Source organism: Callithrix jacchus, chromosome 8 (genome assembly GCF_049354715.1).
Source record: "Callithrix jacchus isolate 240 chromosome 8, calJac240_pri, whole genome shotgun sequence".
NCBI lineage: Eukaryota > Metazoa > Chordata > Mammalia > Primates > Cebidae > Callithrix > Callithrix jacchus.
The window spans coordinates 57,901,118-57,919,982 of record NC_133509.1 but is presented as its reverse complement, the minus strand read 5'-3'; the positions used below and the strand labels follow the sequence as shown (position 1 = coordinate 57,919,982).

Genomic DNA, 18,865 nt, shown 5'->3' with positions numbered 1-18,865 from the left:
TCCAAGACCAGTAGCTTGAGATCAGCCTTCTTCCCTTATCCTCTGCTCCCTGGACCTAGTCATTAACGGCACACAAGCATGTGCGCATCAGTATGAGGCAGGGCACCTCATTGTCTACCTATATCCAGTATAGCCCCGATGGTTGCCCAGGGGGTTGATAGTATTGTCCACTTCCCCTTTACCAGTCCATCCCACCCCAGGGAAAATTCACATTCTTTTGTCAATTCCATTGGGTGAGGAGGAAGGTCCAACCCCTTAGCCTGACCCCCAAGAGCACCTGTTTCCAACAGCAAGCTGCTCCCTTTGCAGCCATCATAGGAACCAAACAGGCTTAGGAGGGAGGAGGGGTACCAAAGATGCTAGACTTTGGGGGCCATGAATCTCACAAAGCTATTGTTCTGTCCCCAGTTGGAGAAAAAGGCGATGCATACCCTATTTGCCCAATTTCAGAGGGTTCACAGTCCCTAGGGCCTGTCCTTGGGTCTCTCAGTTCATGGATCTCAGGTTAAAAATCCCCATGCCATAGTGAACCCAGTCCACAGAGATGTGTAGAGAAACAAAGCAAAACCAAGTTATACATCCAGGGTGGTATCTGTCAGGCAGGTTCCCTTTTCAGCAAGCCAAACCTGGGAGCAGTGAGAGGAGGGGACAGTCAGACAAGGAGGGCCAGCCATGAAGAACATTCTGGAATAATGAGCTGATGAGCAGAGGGGAGCTGTGAAACCAACCGGCAGTGGCCAGAGGAAATGCAGTGTCTGGCTGCTGGCCATCTTCACCCTCTCCCATCAGCAGCATCTCTGGCCCCATCCTGACCCCTGGTGGCTGCTGGTGAGATGAGGAGGAAAATCTTTTCAAGCTCCTCCCTGCTCTAAGGGTAGGGGGAAGCCTGCAGGTCCTGGCGCAGATGAAAAGCTGCATCCTCCCACCTCCACCCCTGTAAGCCTCAGCTGGGGTCCCCAGGAGGTGCCAGCATATTTAGGGCACCCTCAGGAGGATTTGCTCCACTGGAGTCACCAGATGCCTTCTTGATATAAGCCCAGTATACACAATCAAACAAGTGTATACTGTATAAAGCACTTTTCGGCTCACCCCTGTAATCCCAGCACTTTGGGAGGCTGAGGCGGGCGGATCACCTGAGGTCAGGACTCAGAGGCCAGCCTGGCCAACATGGCGAAACCTGTCTCTACTAAATATACAAAAATTAGCCAGGAGTGGTAGCATGCACCTGTAATCCCAGCAACTTGGGACACTGAGGCAGAGAGAATCACTTGAACCCGGGAAGCAGAGGTTGCAGTGAGCCAAGATCGTGCCATTACACTCCAGCCTGGGCGACAGAGTGAGACTCTGTCTCAAAAAAAAAAGCACTTTTCACCTATCGAGTTAGCAAAACTGTGTGTGCGTGTGTGTGTATCTGTGTATCTCTCTCTGTGTGTGTGTTACAACTAAAGATCAATGCAAATCAAGGTGCAATAAGACCAGTACTCTCATGAACAGTTGGTGAGAGTGTAAATTTGTACAACCTTTCTAGCAGTAATGCTGGTGAAATAAAGCCCAAATCTTTCAGTGTTCCTATCCTGCGACCCTATGTTAAGAATCCAGCCTGAAGAAATCTGTAGACTGATATAACATGATACCTGGAATTTGAAATAAATGAGGGAGGAGAAAACAAGATTGACCAAAAGCGAGAATTACTGCAGCTGGGTAATAGGCACATGGGGGGTTCTTTATTCTATTTTGTTTACTTTGGTATATGTGTGAAATTTTCCATGACAAAACTTTTTTTAATAAGACTTTTTAAAGAAAGTATCAGAGGCTGGACATGGTGGCTTACACCTGTAATCCCAACACTTTGGGAGGTCAAGGCAGGAGGATTGCTTGAGCTCAGGAGTTTGAGACCAGGCTGGGCAACATGGCAAAACCCTGTCTCTACAAAAATATATATATTTAAAAAATTGGAAGCATCCCTGCAACCTGACCGCAGCCGGTCTTCCCTGGACACCATGAACCACACTGTCCAAACCTTCACTCCCACCAGCACCGACCGTCCCCCAAACTATGAGATATTGAAGGAGGAACATGAGGTGGATATGCTGGGGGCGCTCCACAACACTGCACCCTCGACATCCACCGTTATCCACATCCAGAGTGAGACCTCCGTGCCCGACCATGTAATCTGGTCGCTGTTCAACACCCTCTTCATGAACTGCTGCCCGGGGTTCATAGCATTCGCCTACTCAGTGAAGTCTAGGGACATGAAGATGGTTGGCGACCTGACTGGGGCCCATGTCTATGCCTTCACCGCCAAGTGCCTGAACATCTGGGCCCTGATTTTGGGTATCATCATGACCATTCTGCTGATCATCATCCCAATACCGATTCTGCAAGCCTATCAGTAGATCCAGAGGAATCATCCCGACCAGGGCCTCTGCCCGTGACCTGTCTCCCATGTACTCCAGCTTCCATTCCTTGCCCTGCCCCCAGCCAATCCTGTATCAGCCTTTTACCCTCACACACTTTTCTACAGTCGTGTTCAACAAAGTGCACGTGTTCCTGGTAAATATATATATATATAAAGTTATCCATGCATCATGGTGCACACCTGTGGTGTCAGCTACTTGATCCCAGGAGGCTGAGGCGGCAGTGAGCTATAATCGTACAACTGCACTCCAACCTGGGTGACAAAGCAAGACCCCTCAAAAAAAAAAAAAGAAAGAAAGCTCTCTCTGGTGCATGTCTTCAAGATGACAAAGAAAAGAAGGAACAACAGTCGTGCCACAAAGACCATGGCCACATGCAGCCTATTCGGTGCACAAACTGTGCCTGATGCATACCCAAGGACAAGGCCATTAAGAAATTCATCATAAGGCCGGGCGCGGTGGCTCATGACTGTAATCTCAGCACTTTGAGAGGCTGAGGCGGGTGGATCACGAGGTCAAGAGATCGAGACCATCCTGGTCAACATGGTGAAACCCCGTCTCTACTGAAAATACAAAAAATTAGCTGGGCATGGTGGCGCGTGCCTGTAATCCCAGCTACTCGAGAAGCTGAGGCAGGAGAATTGCCTGAACCCAGGAGGCGGAGGTTGCGGTGAGCGGAGATCGCGCCATTGCACTCCAGCCTGGAGTGAATGTAACAAGAGTGAAACTCCGTCTCAAAAAAAAAAAATAAAGAAAGAAAGAAAAGAAAAAAAGAAATTCGTCTTTGGAAACATAGTGGAGGCTGCAGCAGTCAAGGACATTTCTGAAGCGAGCATCTTCGATGCGTATGTACTTCCCAAGCTCGATGTGAAGCTGCGTTACTGTGTGAGTTGTGCAATTCACAGCAAAGTGGTCAGGAATCGATCTCATGAAGCCCGAAAGGCCAGAACACCCCCACCCTGATTTAGACCGGCAGGTGCTGCCCCACGACCTCCACCAAAATCCATGTAGGGTGCTGAATCCTTAAAGACTGAAGATGAGTATTCCCTGGAGAAAAATAAAATGGAAATTGTACTTTAAAAAAAAGAAAAAAAGAAACCATCAGAGATACAAAGATTTGTATACAAACATGTTAATTTTTAATAGCAAAAAAGTACAAACAGTGTAAAAGTGTTATGCTAGAATAAACAAATGATTGTGCATCCAAACATTGGAATATTATTTAGCCATTTAAAAATCAAGGATGTTTTAATGACACGGAAAATGCTTACAATGTGCCTGGGCGCAGTGGCTCATGCCTGTAATCCCAGAACTTTGGGAGGCTGAGGTGGGCAGATCACTTGAGGTCAGGAGTTTGAGATCAGCCTGGTCAAGATGGTGAAATCTTGTCTCTACTAAAAATACAAAAATTAGGCTGGGTGCAGTGACTCACACCTGTAATCCCAGCACTTTGGGAAGCCGAAGCAGGTGGATCACCTGAGGTCAGGAGTTTGAGACCAGCCTGAACAACATGGTGAAACACCATCTCTACTAAAAATAAGAAGTTAGTCGGGCTTGGTGGTGCCCGCCTATCATGCCAGCTATTCAGGAGGCTGAGGCAGAAGAATCATTTGAACCTTCAAGGTGGAGGTTGCAGTGAGCTGAGATTGCACCATTGCACTCCTGCCTGGGGGACAAGAGCAAGACTATGTCTCAAAAAAAAAAAAAAAATTAACCAGCCATGGTGGTGGGAGCCAGTAATCCCTCCTACCTAAGAGGCTGAGGCAGAATTGCTTGAACCTTGGAGGCGAAGGTGGTAGTGGGCCAAGATCGCACCATTGCACTCCAGCCTGAAAGACAGAACGAGATTCCATCTTCAAAAAAAGAAGAAAAAATGCTGACAATGAAAAGCTAAGTGAATAAGTAGGATACAAAGTTGTATATGCAGCATTTAATTAATTATGTTAAAAGCACATAGAAGACTATATAAAAATATACTAAAGTGTTTGTTACACAATGAAACCATGGGTGGTTGTAATTTTTATTCTTGATATTGTGCTGTTTTCCGAATTCTACAAGGAGCATGTTTTACTTTTATAAACAGAACCTTCAAAATCGCATCTGTTAAAGCATACTAACTTGGGAGTCCGATATATACCGAGCTGCAAGGCCTGCCGTATATTAGCTGTGCAACATCAAGCAAATTAACCAACTGCTGGGTCCCAGATTTCACCCCTATAAAATTGGCATATTGCCAACCTATTTTAGAGCCACCATTTACTGGGCACTTACTATGTGCTGGGCACTATGCCAAGTGGCTTTCCCTCCATGTATTATTATATATACTATGCATACTTACACTTCATATATGATTGATTTGATCCTCAAAATAAGGCATGGAGTAGGTGATAATATTCCTATTTTAGAGATACACAAACTGCAGCTCAGAAAAGTTAGGTAACATGTTCAGGTTCACCCAAATAGTAGGTAGAGTCAGGATTCAGACATAGATCTGACCATCTTTGGAAACCCAGCTCCAGGCCTCCAGCCTGGACTGCTCACAGTGGGAGTTTTGTTGTGAGGATAGAATGAGGTCATACAGATGGAGTGCCAAGCACAGAACCTGGCTCCAAACTCAGAGCCACCCCATCGAACATTACCTTTCATTTCTCTGACACCTGAATGTTGGTAAATTGTGGCAAAACAAAACAGTGCACTCTCTGAAAAAAAAAAATGCCCCTGTCCTAAAAGAGGGAGTTGTAGTAAAGCTGGCAAGGACAGACCAGAAAGGGGCTGGAAGGCTGGCTCACTCAGGGAGACATGGGGGGCTGTGACTGTGCATCCCGTATGCTCCAGGGTACTTCTGTCAGAGATTTCCTCAGGGCTTCATTGGACCCTACACTTAATTTGCAGCTCAGAATACAGTATAATCAGGCCAGGCATGGTGGCTCATGCCTGTAATCACAGCTCAGGTGGGAGGATCATGAGGTCAGGAGTTCAAGACCAGCCTGACCAACATGGTGAAACCCCATCTCTACTAAAAATACAAAAATTAGCTGGGCGTGGTGGCACGCATCTGTAATCTCAGCTACACAGGAGGCTGAGGCAGGAGAATCGCTTGAACCCGGGAGGCGGAGGTTGCAGTGAGCTGAGATCAGGCCATTGCATTCCAGCCTGGGTGACAGAGCAAAAATTTGTCTCAAAATAAATAAATAAATAAAAGAATACAGTAAAGACAGTATAGCATCCAACAAGGCATCGCTCCCCAACTTCCACTTACCCTTGCCACCTCTTCCCCCTAAGAAACAAAGTGTGGGAGTTCCAGGACCATAGATTGGTTTTTCTTTTCTTGTTTTCCCTTTTCTTGGAGAAAAGGGGAATTTTAGAGGTCAAGCGAGACAAGGTACTGTGTGGAGAAGGAAAGGCTGACACCTTATGCTGAATAACACAGCTTGGGTAAGCAACACAGCTTGGCCTGCCCTGGAACTCCCTTCTGGATTCATCTCAAATGCCTCTTTCTCTTGGGTGCCAGCCTCAGGTGGATTCCATCCCTATTCCCTATTCCCACCCCACAAACTTGTTGTGGCAGTAACCACATTAGACTTGCTTGTTGGTTGTCTGTCTTCACTACTAGATAGTAAACTCCATGAGGGCAGGCGCCACGGTGTTCACCACTGTGTCTCTAGCACCTGGCTATGTACCTGGTACTCAGTAAACTGTGTAGATACTTGATGAATAGAGAAATGAGTGAATGAATAAATGGACAAACTCTCCATCAACAGTTATGTCTCAAGTGGACACATAGCTGACCTATTCTATGCTAAGCACTTAGATGTGGTCCCTTTCCTAGAGGCTTAAATTTTAATTTCTCCAACCTCATATAAATTGTAGGAAAACACTCCACAAGGGAAATCCCTATTTATTCCAAACCTCATGCTCTTTATTTCACCAAAGTACTCAAAATGGAGGCCCTGAGCCTCAGGGAGGGTCCCCAAATTCACGAAATCCTGGTAGGAATTACAGGGCTCAAATGGTCTGAAGTCTAGTGTTCTCCTCCTAGCTCTGCCAGTTCTGTTGTATCACCTCTGGTGAGTGACTTCCCCCTCTGGGCCTTAGTTCTCTTCTCTGCAAAATGGGGGTGCAAAGAGGGAGGAGTGGCGGACCAAACCTTGTATGATAAAAGGGGCAGTGGCTGGGCGCGGTGGCTCATGCCTGTAATCCAAGCACTTTGGAGGCCAAGGCGGGCAGATCACCTGAGGTCAGGAGTTCAAGACCAGCCTGACCAACATGGTGAAACCCCATCTTAAAGAAAGTGAGAAGGGGCCTTTGAGTGCATTTGACTAGGTACTCTGTTGCATGCAACTGCACACAGTGTCCTCCTTCCTAAAGGCTTAGTGGCAGGGACAGAACTAGATGCAGAGTCTAAGTAAACTGAGGGGGGTAGACAGTGCCTACTTCTGTCTGTAAACAGCAAAGTCAGGATGTCCTGGCCCTTTAGTGAGAGGACAGGACAGAGGGGTAGTGGGCTGGAGGGGTCCTTGCCACAGTAAGTCCCCTCCCAAACATGTCTGTGTGTCTGTGTGTCTACCTCTAGGTTTGCAAAAGAAAAGACTCTAAAGCCCTGGGATCTTCATGCCGTCACTAAGCATGATGCCCTGCTCCCCATTCAAAAGCAATACACCCCCTTCCCCTTCAGAGAGACAACTAGGGAGAAATCGGTGGTGGGGAGAGGATGGGGAGGCCTGGAGAGGAACTGATGGGGCCAGGCTTCCCAGCAGGGTCGCATTTCAGGCTTCTTCAGAAAGTACAAGAGCATGAGCCTCCTGGTCCCCCTCCAGTGCTATCTTCGGGAGGATAGTGGACTCAGTGGACACCTGCATCTATGCCCCAAGCCTTCCTGGCTTCAGTCCAAGCAGCTGGCAGGTTCATCCTTCTCCCTAGGGCCTGGCAAACACCACTTCCGGCCCTCCTGCCTCTATCTGGGCTCTTCCTGCCTGGATCTCTATACCCACGCCTGCCCTTTCCTCTGCAGAGCTTTCTCCCTCCCTTCACAACCCTTATTTCGTTCTCTCAGTCTCCATATCTATTTCTTTCCCCCTTCTTCCCTCCTCCCCTGCTTTTCTCCTCCTTGCCATCCCTCCCCAGACCCATAATGGGCCTCCCCGCCTTCCTCCCTCTCAGGCTGCATCTCCTCCCTCCTTAGTCCTCACCCCTGCACCTCTTTCTTTGTATTCTTCTCACCCTCTCCCAGCCTCGCCAGCATCTCTCCTCCCCCGCCCGGCTTCGGCCTCCCCCAGCCTCCCCATCTTCAGCTTAGTCTCCTCCCCCTCACTCCTCTCCCCTCCCCTCCGCCTCGCCCCACTCCTAGCCCGCATGCCAGGATTTCTCTCCTCCCTGGGGGTCTCAGTGCTTCTCCTCCTCGCTGCCTGCCTCCTCCCTCACCGCAGGGTTAGCAGACACCCATCCTTTTCTGCTTGGGGACCCCCCACCACCACCACCATCCGCATCACTGCCCCTGTCTCTTCTTCACTGTATCCTCCTCTACCCACCCTCTTTTCTCTTCTCTTCTTCCTGCCCCTTTAAATCTGCCTGGCCCAGCCTCCCCCGTGATGCTGGGATGGAGCAAACATTGATTTGTGCTGGGATGGAATCGGAATTTTGATTTATTTTTCCTCTCCCAACCATAAGAAGAAAAAAATAATAAAAACACCCCCTCTTGATAGCCCCCTCCCCCTTTGCATCCAGCTCCCAGCTCTTCTTCCCTATCTCCAATCCAAGGCAGATTTTTTTCCCCTACACTATTCTCATCTTCCCCCACCCCTGCCACTACCTCGCCCCCCCACCCAGCCTGCTCCTCCAGCTGGGGAGAAAGGGGACTCTCTCCGAACTCCCCCACCTTTTCTCTCTGGGTTGAAGCAGTCTCTCCGGAAGGGGAGGGGGCTTGGCTTGTCCGGGCGAGGTGGGAGTGGAGGTATCCTGCCATGGATGCTGTGCCGGGGAGGCAGCCTGAGCCCCAGCCCACATGGTGAGTAAGCTGCCCCCTCCCTTCTGCCTGTCTGCCTGTCTCCACCCTGGCCTTTCCCCTGCAGAGCTTCCCCTGGGCCCCATCCATTGCCCCCGACAAACCGTCTGCCCACCTTGGTCAGATCTCCCCGCTACATTTTCTACCCCCACCCCCATCCCTTTGCCAGAGACGCCGAAGAACCGGGGCTGAGGGGTCCTGACAGAAGCCAGGGAAGCTGGTGGCCTACGATTCTGCCCACCCCCCTCTCAGGACCCCCAAACTGCCATCCACACTCGACACTTCGGGGTTCTAGGTTGGAGAATTGGGACTGCCGCTTGGGGTTGGGGCCCCAAGTCCTGGGAGGGGCCCGCTACACAAATAGAAAAATGGGGGAAGCCCCCATACCCCCAAAGCTTGGGAGCTGCTGGATGGAAGATGCTGCCGAGGCAGGGGGTGGATTGGGGGGCGGTGCTGATGCCCCAGAGCCACCGGGCCAGGGAGCGGTGGGCCAAGAGGAGGGGCCTCTCTCGCCACTTGCCCCCCTCCCTCTTTCTCCGCAGCCACTCAGGATGAGGGTCCGGCCCTGCCTGCCCGCGCTGGGGCCCCCCCGCCCGGCCCCGGTCTAACTGCCCCCGCCCCCAAGGCCTCGCCCGGCTCCAAGGCCCCCAGCCGGCTCTCCAGCCCCAGGATGCGCTGAGCCGCTGGGGGGCTGAGGCCGCGCCAACTACATGCATGTCCCCCGGGGGCAAGTTCGACTTTGACGACGGGGGCTGCTACGTGGGGGGCTGGGAGGCGGGGCGGGCACATGGCTACGGCGTGTGCACGGGCCCCGGCGCCCAGGGCGAGTACAGCGGCTGCTGGGCACACGGCTTCGAGTCACTGGGCGTCTTCACGGGGCCCGGCGGACACAGCTACCAGGGCCACTGGCAGCAGGGCAAGCGCGAAGGGCTGGGCGTGGAACGCAAGAGCCGCTGGACGTACCGCGGCGAGTGGCTGGGCGGGCTGAAGGGGCGCAGCGGCGTGTGGGAGAGCGTGTCCGGCCTGCGCTACGCCGGGCTCTGGAAGGACGGTTTCCAGGACGGCTACGGCACCGAGACCTACTCCGACGGAGGTGCGGGGCCGGGTCCACCAGTGTTTGTCTGCTAGTCCACGTGCGCCTTCCTCAGCCTTGTGCCTTCGCCCTCCATTTGCGCCCCTGCACCCATCCATCTGTCCCCCACACCATTCCGCATCGATGTGACCCCTAGCCCCCAATTTCTGCTCTCTACCACCATGATCATGCTTTCTTCATTTGTCTGTCTCCTGCTCGCTTCTCCGTCACCCCTCGCCCCTTCCCTGTCTGCCAGCTCTCACACCTCCCTCTCTACCTGCCTGTCCCTAACACCTCTGCTCTCCGTAGGCGTGCCCCTCGGAGTCCTGTTTGCCTATCTAAACACCCCCGCCAGTCTGTCCTTCGCACACCTGCCGGGCCCTCCCGGTTTCCCCCATCTACCCGCACTGCCAAAATCCACTTAGGGCTCCTGCTACCTGCCCGTCTTCACTCTGCTCTTCCACACTTTCCCGCTCAGCCTGACCTGTCCCCGGCTCCCAGCGCCCTTCCCCGACTTCCACGCTAAGTGCCTCTACCTCTCCCGCCTGACGCTTGGGCTTCCAGGAGTGCTTGGGACTTGGGGTGCAAGGAGCCCAGCGGTACGTCCTCACTTTCTCCCACCCCTCCGCCCCCCGCAGGCACCTACCAGGGCCAGTGGCAGGCAGGGAAGCGCCACGGCTACGGGGTGCGCCAGAGTGTGCCCTACCATCAGGCGGCGCTGCTGCGTTCACCCCGCCGCACCTCCCTGGACTCGGGCCATAGCGACCCCCCGACGCCACCCCCGCCCCTGCCCCTGCCTGGCGACGAGGGAGGCAGCCCCGCCTCGGGCTCCCGGGGCGGCTTCGTGCTGGCTGGGCCAGGGGACGCCGACGGCGCGTCCTCCCGAAAGCGCACCCCGGCGGCCGGCGGATTCTTCCGCCGCTCGCTGCTGCTCAGCGGGCTCCGGGCGGGCGGGCGTCGCAGCTCCCTGGGCAGCAAGCGAGGTTCCCTGCGCAGCGAGGTGAGCAGCGAGGTGGGCAGCACCGGACCGCCCGGCTCGGAGGCCAGCGGGCCCCCGGCCGCAGCGCCGCCCGCCCTCATCGAAGGCTCGGCCACGGAGGTGTACGCGGGCGAGTGGCGCGCAGACAGGCGCAGCGGCTTCGGCGTGAGCCAGCGCTCCAACGGGCTGCGCTACGAAGGCGAGTGGCTGGGCAACCGGCGGCACGGCTACGGGCGCACCACCCGCCCCGACGGCTCCCGCGAGGAGGGCAAGTACAAGCGCAACCGGCTGGTGCACGGCGGGCGCGTCCGCAGCCTCCTGCCTCTGGCCCTTCGGCGGGGCAAAGTTAAGGAGAAGGTGGACAGGGCTGTCGAGGGCGCCCGTCGAGCCGTGAGCGCTGCCCGTCAGCGCCAGGAGATCGCCGCTGCCAGGTGGGCATCCAGTTCAGAGGCCAAGGCTGGGCTTAGGGGGGGAGGGGGGAGTGCACTGGGGACCGGGAAGGGAGGTGTGCCTAAGGTAAGACCAAGTTCCAAGGCCTAGGGCTTGGTGGGGAATAGCAGGCCTAAGGCCAAGTAGTTGTGGTCCTGGGCATTCTCGGTGTTTATATCTGAGGCTACAGGTGGATGTGGGTGTAACAGTGGGTGGCTGGGTATTTGAGGGAGGTGGTGTAAGACTGTACATGTGTCTTGGTGTCTTTTGTGTGGAGATGTGTGTCTATGGAATCCATTGTTGTATGTGGGAGTAGCAAGGAACCTGTTTTGTGCAGCCCCAGAAATCTCTTGGAACTCAAACATGTCCCTAGTCTTCCTCTTCTTGCAGCTGATCCAGCCTCCAGGCCTCAGGCTGGGAACATCAGTCCTGGATGGAATAGGGACTGTCCCTTCCTAACCACTTCCCAGCCTGACACCATTTCAGCCTTGGGCCTTTGGGAAGTCTAATTTGTACAGCTGACCTATACACCTGAAAAGATAGTCTCTCCCAGTCTTGTCTCCTTTGCCTTCTTTTACGCAACTGATCAGAGGCTTCAGGGGAAGAGGCTTCCCTGTAAATGAAACTTTTCTGTTAATCAAATTGCATTTCCTTGCATCAGGAACCTTGCTATCTAAAGCAATGCTGTCTAACAGGAATATAATACAAGCCAAATAGGTAGTTTTAAATCTCCTAGTAACCACACTAAAAAAAAAAAAAGAAGCAGCCAGGCATTGTGGCACACACCTGTAGTCCCAGCTACTTGAGAGGCAGGAGGATCACTTGAGCCTATCAAGACCAGCCTGGGCAACATAGCATGACCCTGTCTCTAAAAAATAAAAAACCAAACAAACAAAGGAATAAAAAAAAATAAGCAGGTGAGATGAATTTCAATATTTTAATTTAAGCCAGTATATCCAAAACATTATCATTGCAACTGGTAACCAATATAAAATTATTAAGGCATTTTACAAATTCATTTTGAACTAAGTTTTTTAAATTTGCAGCTCCCTGGGCAGCAAGTGAGGCTCCCTGCACAGCAAGGAGGGCAGCACTGGACCACCCCTTAAATTTTACACTTAAATCACATCATTTCCATTCAGACTAGACGAATTTCGAATGCTTAGTAGCCACATATGGTTTGTAACTACTGAATTAGATAGAAGAGATCTAAAAGAAGGCTGGGCATGGTAGCTCACACCTGTAATCCCAGCACTTTGAGAAGCCAAGGCAGGGAGATCACCTGAGGTCAGGAGTTTGAGACCAGCCTGGCCAACATGGTGAAACCCTGTCTCTACTAAAAATACAAAAATAAGCTGGGTGTGGTGGCAGGTGCCTGTAATCCCAGATACTTGGGAGGCTGAGGCAGGAGAATCACTTGAACCCAGGAGGCGGAGGTTGCAGTGATCGTGCCACTGCACTCCAGCCTGGGCAAAGAGAGCAAAATTCTGTCTCAAAAAAAAAAAAATCTAAAAGAAGTCAAAAATCCTCTTGTAATGAGATTTATATTCCCCTCATTTATACAACTCACATATTTGAATTTTTACATATTAGATTTTCTTTTAAAGGGATGGGGGGTTTCATTTAAATTTGAGACTTTTTCAGTAGGTCAGAGATCAGGATATGTCCAAATATGCTTAAATGTGTTTGTATAACAGGTGACAGAGTGTATGAGAGAGAGAGAGAGAGACAGAGAGAGAGAGAGAGAGAGAGTGTGTGTGTGTGTGTGTGTGTGTGTAAGAGAGGGAGAATATAAATATGCCAAATGCAGAGTAGATGTTTGAGCCAGAGAATGTACATCTATAGATGTGTCTGGGAGTCTGGATGTTAGAGTCCAGGGCCTTAAGCCAGGGAAGGGGGAAGGCAGAGCACCAGGAAACATTTTAGGCTAGATAGGGTGGAGACATGTGCAGGAAAAACTGATCTCAGTAACTAGAGGATCAGGCAGTGGGAGGAGGTTGGTTGGTCTCCCCAGCAACAGGCCTGGAAATCCTGATTGGCTGCCAGCTGCCATGGAAACAGCAGAGCCTCAGCAGCAGGTGCCTTTGCCAGGTAGCCTGAGCCTGCCCTGAGTCTGATGCCGGAGCACAGACTAAGTCTACTGCATAGGACTTGATCATCCATACTCTTCGTACACAAAAACAGCCCTCATCAGTGCACCAGTTTCAGGCCACCAAAATAACAATACAACCCAAGACCACGATCCCCATTCTCACGGCTCTACAGGTGCCCTTGACAGCCCTGTCCACCTTCTCCTTAACCTTGCCCGGCTGAAAGGCCAGAGGCAGGAGACTGCACATGTGTCTGCTGTGCACCCTGAGACCAGCTCAGTTTCAGGACAGGGCTAGTCATATTGAGTCTGAAAGTCCTAAGACAGAAGAACCACATTATCTGAGATCCCACCAAGCAACCTCTAAAGATCTTTGACCCACGAGGTTTGAGGAGAAGGGGCTAATCATAGCTCCCAAAAACATAAATAACAGACTAAATACTAAGAATATGGACGGTAGATATCACCATCCTTTTCCTCACCCCCATACCAGACTGCTTTCCTAAGCCAGAGAGAACAGACCTGTGGCCAGGGCAGTCATGGGGTGTGATCCATTCAAGCCCATGGCAAGCTCATCTGACTGCCTCTGTCCTGGCTCCTTTGTGTCCCACCCTCAGAATTACAGAACTTATTTGAGGATGACTAGGCATCTATGATTAACAGCAGAGGGTGAAAGGGAAGAGAAAACTGCGGAAGGATCTGACATCAGAGGGAGAACTGAGAAACAACAGTGGGAAAGAACTGATCAGACTCCCGGGCTGCCTGCACCTAAGGAGCAGGGAAGATGGGAGGGGGCTGTGGAAAGGAGACTAAGGGTTTAGCCGAAAGTGTAGTCACAATGGTGAGAAAGCATGCATATTAGCAGGGAGAGGGGATGGGATCATTACCCAAAGGGGAGACCCACACTTATTGCAGTTCCAGAGCTCAGAAAGCATGAGTTGGAAACAGTGGGGTGGTAGCAGAGACACAGGGTGGGAGGGGACAATGTGACAACAAAAGAGGCCAAAGGAAAGCAAGATAGGACATTCTCATGCCAGGATATCTGCACTGGTAGAGATAGGATTAATAATAAGGAGACATGGTGGTAGAAAGGGAAAGAGAGGCAGAGACTGTTAACATAAGGGAGACGGTGGATCCAAACAAGGGGGCAGGGCAGGGGTGAAGCTGCTAAGAGGGCAGGATCGAGGTATGGGACCCCATGCTGGACCCCACAGAGAGGCTGTGACCCCAGTGGAGGTGAGAGGGGTTGGTAACAACAGGAGGTGCCGACTGCAAAGAGGGTGGTAGGTATAGCTAGTGAGCACCAAGCAGGACTACAGGAGATGTGCTAAAAGAGTAAGGTCTCAACTGTCACTAGGAAGGGGGCAGGACAGGAATGGAATGACAAAGTTCCAGGAGGGCCCAGCCTTGCAGCTGGAAGAAGTGTTACTACAGGACATAGCAGTAGAAAGGTGTGAGAGGAGCAGGAGGGTGTGTTTGGTGGCAAACGTAGCCCAGGTCAGAGGGAGGAAACCAAACCGGAGCTGCCCTGGCCTGCCAGGAAGGGGAACAGCTGGCAGACTGTGGGGAAGGGTGAAGACTCCAGAAGAGAGCTCATCTCACGAGGATGTGATATAGAGGGGACAGGGGCAGCCAGACACAGTGACTCACATCAGTAATCCCAGCACTTAAAGAAGACGAGGCAGGCAGATTGCCCTAGGTCAGGAGTTTGAGACCAGCCTGGCCAACATGATGAAACCTCGTCTCTACTAAAAATACAAAAATTAGCTGGGTTTGGCAGCAGGCACCTGTAATCCCAGCTACTCAGGAGGGTGAGGCAGGAGAATCTCTTGAACCCTGGAAGCAAAGATTGCAGTGAGCCAAGATTCTGCCATTGCACTCCAGCTTGGGTGATAACAGTGAGGCTTTGCCTCTAATAAAAAAAAAAAAAAGAGGGGAAAGGAACTAGAGGACAGGGACTGGGGGCTGGAGCATCTGAGCAGGGGCTATTTTGAAGTGGGGGAAGGTCTGCTAAGTCCCCATCTAGTCCCTGTCTCTGGATCTAACAGGGCAGCAGATGCCATCCTAAAGGCAGTGGCAGCCAGCAGTGTTGCTGAGAAGGCTGTGGAGGCAGCTCGAATGGCCAAACTGATAGCCCAGGACCTGCAGCCCATGCTAGAGGCCCCAGGTGAGGCGTGGGCAGCTGGGGGAGGGAAGTGGGGCACCTGGGGAGCTACAGAGGCCCCAGGTGAGGCATGGGCAGCTGGGGGAGGGAAGTGGGGCCCCTGGGGAGCTAGAGAGGCTCAGGTGAGGCATGGGCAGCTGGGGGAGGGAAGTGGGGCCCCTGGGGAGCTAGAGAGGCTCAGGTGAGGCGTGGGCAGCTGGGGGAGGGAAGTGGGGCCCCTGGGGAGCTAGAGAGGCTCAGGTGAGGCGTGGGCAGCTGGGGGAGGGAAGTGGGGCCCCTGGGGAGCTAGAGAGGCCCCAGGTGAGGCGTGGGCAGCTGGCGGAGGGAAGTGGGGCCCCTGGGGAGCTAGAGAGGCTCAGGTGAGGCGTGGGCAGCTGGGGGAGGGAAGTGGGGCCCCTGGGGAGCTAGAGAGGCCCCAGGTGAGGCATGGGCAGCTGGGGAAGGGAAGTGGGGCCCCTGGGGAGCTAGAGAGGCCCCAGGTGAGGCATGGGCAGCTGGGGGAGGGAAGTGGGGCCCCTGGGGAGCTAGAGAGGCCCCAGGTGAGGCATGGGCAGCTGGCGGAGGGAAGTGGGGCCCCTGGGGAGCTAGAGAGGCTCAGGTGAGGCGTGGGCAGCTGGGGGAGGGAAGTGGGGCCCCTGGGGAGCTAGAGAGGCCCCAGGTGAGGCATGGGCAGCTGGGGGAGGGAAGTGGGGCCCCTGGGGAGCTAGAGAGGCCCCAGGTGAGGCATGGGCAGCTGGCGGAGGGAAGTGGGGCCCCTGGGGAGCTAGAGAGGCTCAGGTGTGGGAAAACAGATGAGAAGACCTGCAAGGGAACAGGGGAGGGAAAAAACAAGGAATGAGGGTGCAAGGAACACAGGGTGGGGCCAGACCCGGTTGTCTGGGGAATGGGACTGGAAATGTATGTAGTAGGATAATGGGGGGTTTGGGGTTTGGGGTCTGGTGGTGAGAGGCTCTGAGCCTGGGGATTCCAAAGTCCTGGGAAGTACCAGTCAAGGATAAAGCTACAGCCACTCCAGCCCAAGGCCAGTTAGGCCCTTCTGATTCTTAGCTATCCCTACCCAGGCCGCAGACCCAGGCAGGACTCAGAAGGTTCTGACACGGAGCCCCTGGATGAGGACAGCCCTGGGGTGTATGAGAATGGACTGACCCCCTCAGAGGGATCCCCTGAACTGCCCAGCAGTCCTGCCTCCTCCCGCCAACCCTGGCGACCCCCTGCCTGCCGAAGCCCACTGCCTCCTGGAGGGGACCAGGGTCCCTTCTCCAGCCCCAAATCTTGGCCTGAGGAATGGGGGGGGCCAGGTGAGCAGGCAGAGGAACTAGCTGGTTATGAGGCTGAGGATGAGGCTGGGATGCAGGGGCCAGGGCCCAGAGATGGTTCCCCACTCCTCGGAGGCTGCAGCGACAGTTCAGGAAGTCTCCGAGAGGAGGAGGGGGAGGATGAAGAGCCCCTGCCCCCACTGAGGGCCCCAGCAGGCACGGAGCCTGAGCCCATCGCCATGCTGGTCCTGAGGGGCTCATCCTCGAGGGTTCCTGATGCTGGGTGCCTGACAGATGAGCTCGGGGAGCCTGCTGCAACCGAGAGGCCAGCCCAGCCGGTGAGATTCTCTGTTCCCGCTATGTGCCCTTTTCTCCCCAAAACCTTGCCTCCCACCCTTTCCAGTCCTGTCTGATCCCCAGGGGGCTTTTATCTCGACTTGGCTTCCTCTGCCTGGCCAGTTTTGGACCATATCCCACCTCAAAAAAAAAAAAGTGGTGTTGAGCTGGAAGGAACCTTACACACCTGTGAGCCCAGCGCCCTCATTTGACAGATGGGGAAACTGAGGCCCAGAGCACTTAATTAACTTGTCCAGGGTTATAAACTAGTAATTGATGGGAGAGCCAAAACATTTTTCCCCGTTCTCCTTCCATATCATTTCCAGCTCTCAGTTTCCTACTCTACCCCCACCCCCACCTCCGCACTTTCTCTCTTTGGTGCCCAGAAATAAAAAAGGAAAAGATTGTTCCCTCCCTACCCTGACTCTCCCTCCCTCTCCTGGGAAGAAGTTGAAATAGGGAAGAAGGCCGAAAAACCAGGAGAGGCGGAGTTTCCCCAGAATCCTCTACTCTGATTGGGCTCTAGGCCTTCTGTTTCCTAGCAACCACATCCTCACCCCTTCATCCCTCTGCCTTACTGCAGTACTGGCTGCTGCTGCCAATGTCTGCTACTAAGGCCAGGCACCTCCTGCCTGGGACACATGATATGCTGATGGGAGGGGACTGTGGGGGAGGAGAAGGAAGGGCTGTCCCTGTATTGAGGGTGCCAGAGGAAAGGTGGGACCCTGCCTGGGAGAACAGGGGTTTTGCAATCCAAAACAAATGTTGGTGATACCCGCCCCCCCCCAACAGCTCCAGGCTCTGCAGGGAGGTGCCTGAGACCCTTCAGCTCTGCCACCTCAGCCAGGGCAGGAAGGTGGGCCCTGTCCTCAGGGACTGAGTTGACTTACCTCTCTGTCTCTCTAGGGAGCTGCCAACCCCCTGGTGGTGGGAGCCGTGGCCCTCCTGGACCTCAGCTTGGCGTTCCTGTTCTCCCAGCTCCTCACCTGAGGCTACTTCCTGGCCTTGTTCTGGCTTTGGTTGCCTGCCTCTTCACCCCTTTGACCTGCCTTTTTTCTCTTTTCCTCTTGTTGGCTGTGTTTTCTCCTATCTTTCTTTCTCTTCTTCCTTTCTTTTCTGTCCCCTCTTTTTTTTCTCTCTTGCTTTTTCTTTCCCTCTCTTCTTTCAGATTATCTCATTTCTTCTGGATCTGTCTCTGTATTCCTCACTCCCTTTCCCATCCCAACCCCTTCTTTCTCTAGATTGTTTACATATGAAGGGCTTTTCTCTCTCAGAGTTGCTGTCTTCTCTGAGACACACAAATCTAAGTCAGACCATTGCCCCACGCCCTCCCCACCTTTTCTTTAGACCTCAACTTCGATGCGGGTGGGGGTTTGGTATCCTAAGGAGACTCCTGGAAGCTGAATGGAGAGGAGGAAGAAAATGAAGAAGGAGTGACTGAATGCCGGGCAAGGCACTGGCTGAGCTGCTGTGGCTCCCTGGCCTGAGGGGCCTGGTGTCCCTCTGAGGCCTAGTAAAAAAGCTTCAGGAGGTGCAGCCTCCACCTATAATCTTGGAGGCTATTATCTCACCTTCAAGCACTGAGCTGGGTTCCTGCCCAATTCCATCCTTCCCTGAGGGAGAGAAGGGAAGTGAAAAGTAGAATAACTCCCAGCATCTCCCTCTTTCTCTCCTCATCAAGCCAGCCCCTCCTCCAGCCCCTGTGGTGGCATGCCATGCCAAGAGCAACGTGTAAAGGAACAGAGAACATCCAATGCAGTCAGGTCCACCCCGCCCAGACCCTGCCACTGACTTCTCCCACCCTTCTGTTTCCCCTCACTCCAATAGTTTATTTGGTTGGTCTGGACTCACTTGTGGCCTTTGATTAAATTCCTAAGGGGCCTGAAGAAGACATTTCTACTGCAGAGGGTTAGAGGCACTTGAGCAAGGCACCCACACCCCAACTCTAGGAGTTGGGGTGGGGGGAGGCACTTCTGGGGGATAGGACCAGACAAGATAACAGGAGCTCACAAGGAAGCAGAAGCTGTGACAAGTTTAGTAGTCTCAAAATGGGTTGGTTATGTCCCTTCCCCGATCACATCAGAATCTTGTGAAATGGGAAAACAACAGAAGGAGGGGATCA

General features: G+C 53.2%; 1 protein-coding gene and 1 pseudogene across 2 annotated transcripts; both read left to right on the top strand.

The window, feature by feature from the left end:
- The first annotated feature begins 2,602 nt into the window (after nucleotides 1-2,602).
- LOC108593637 (small ribosomal subunit protein eS26-like) lies at nucleotides 2,603-3,526 on the top strand (annotated as a pseudogene).
- Nucleotides 3,527-7,775: 4,249 nt separating this feature from the next.
- On the top strand, nucleotides 7,776-18,589 carry JPH4 (junctophilin 4). Of its 2 annotated transcripts, XM_002753645.6 has the most exons (7): nucleotides 7,776-8,421; nucleotides 8,588-8,713; nucleotides 8,961-9,511; nucleotides 10,129-10,900; nucleotides 15,036-15,154; nucleotides 16,213-16,745; nucleotides 17,650-18,589. In XM_002753645.6, the coding sequence occupies exons 3-7, from the start codon at nucleotides 9,133-9,135 to the stop codon at nucleotides 17,731-17,733; spliced, it is 1,887 nt and encodes a 628-aa protein (XP_002753691.3). In that variant the 5' UTR covers nucleotides 7,776-8,421; nucleotides 8,588-8,713; nucleotides 8,961-9,132; the 3' UTR covers nucleotides 17,734-18,589. The 2 variants fall into 2 exon arrangements, with proteins under 2 accessions (XP_002753691.3, XP_078190702.1); XM_078334576.1 differs by lacking the exon at nucleotides 8,588-8,713.
- The last annotated feature ends 276 nt before the right edge of the window (nucleotides 18,590-18,865 follow it).

Bases quoted from the DNA above. Each gene is read 5' to 3' on its own strand.
- JPH4 (XM_078334576.1), top strand. From the start codon at position 9,133: ATGTCCCCCGGGGGCAAGTTCGACTTTGACGACGGGGGCTGCTACGTG. The intron at 9,512-10,128 runs GTGCGGGGCCGG...CGCCCCCCGCAG, and splicing joins CGAGACCTACTCCGACGGAG to GCACCTACCAGGGCCAGTGG. The intron at 15,155-16,212 runs GTGAGGCGTGGG...ATCCCTACCCAG, and splicing joins GCCCATGCTAGAGGCCCCAG to GCCGCAGACCCAGGCAGGAC.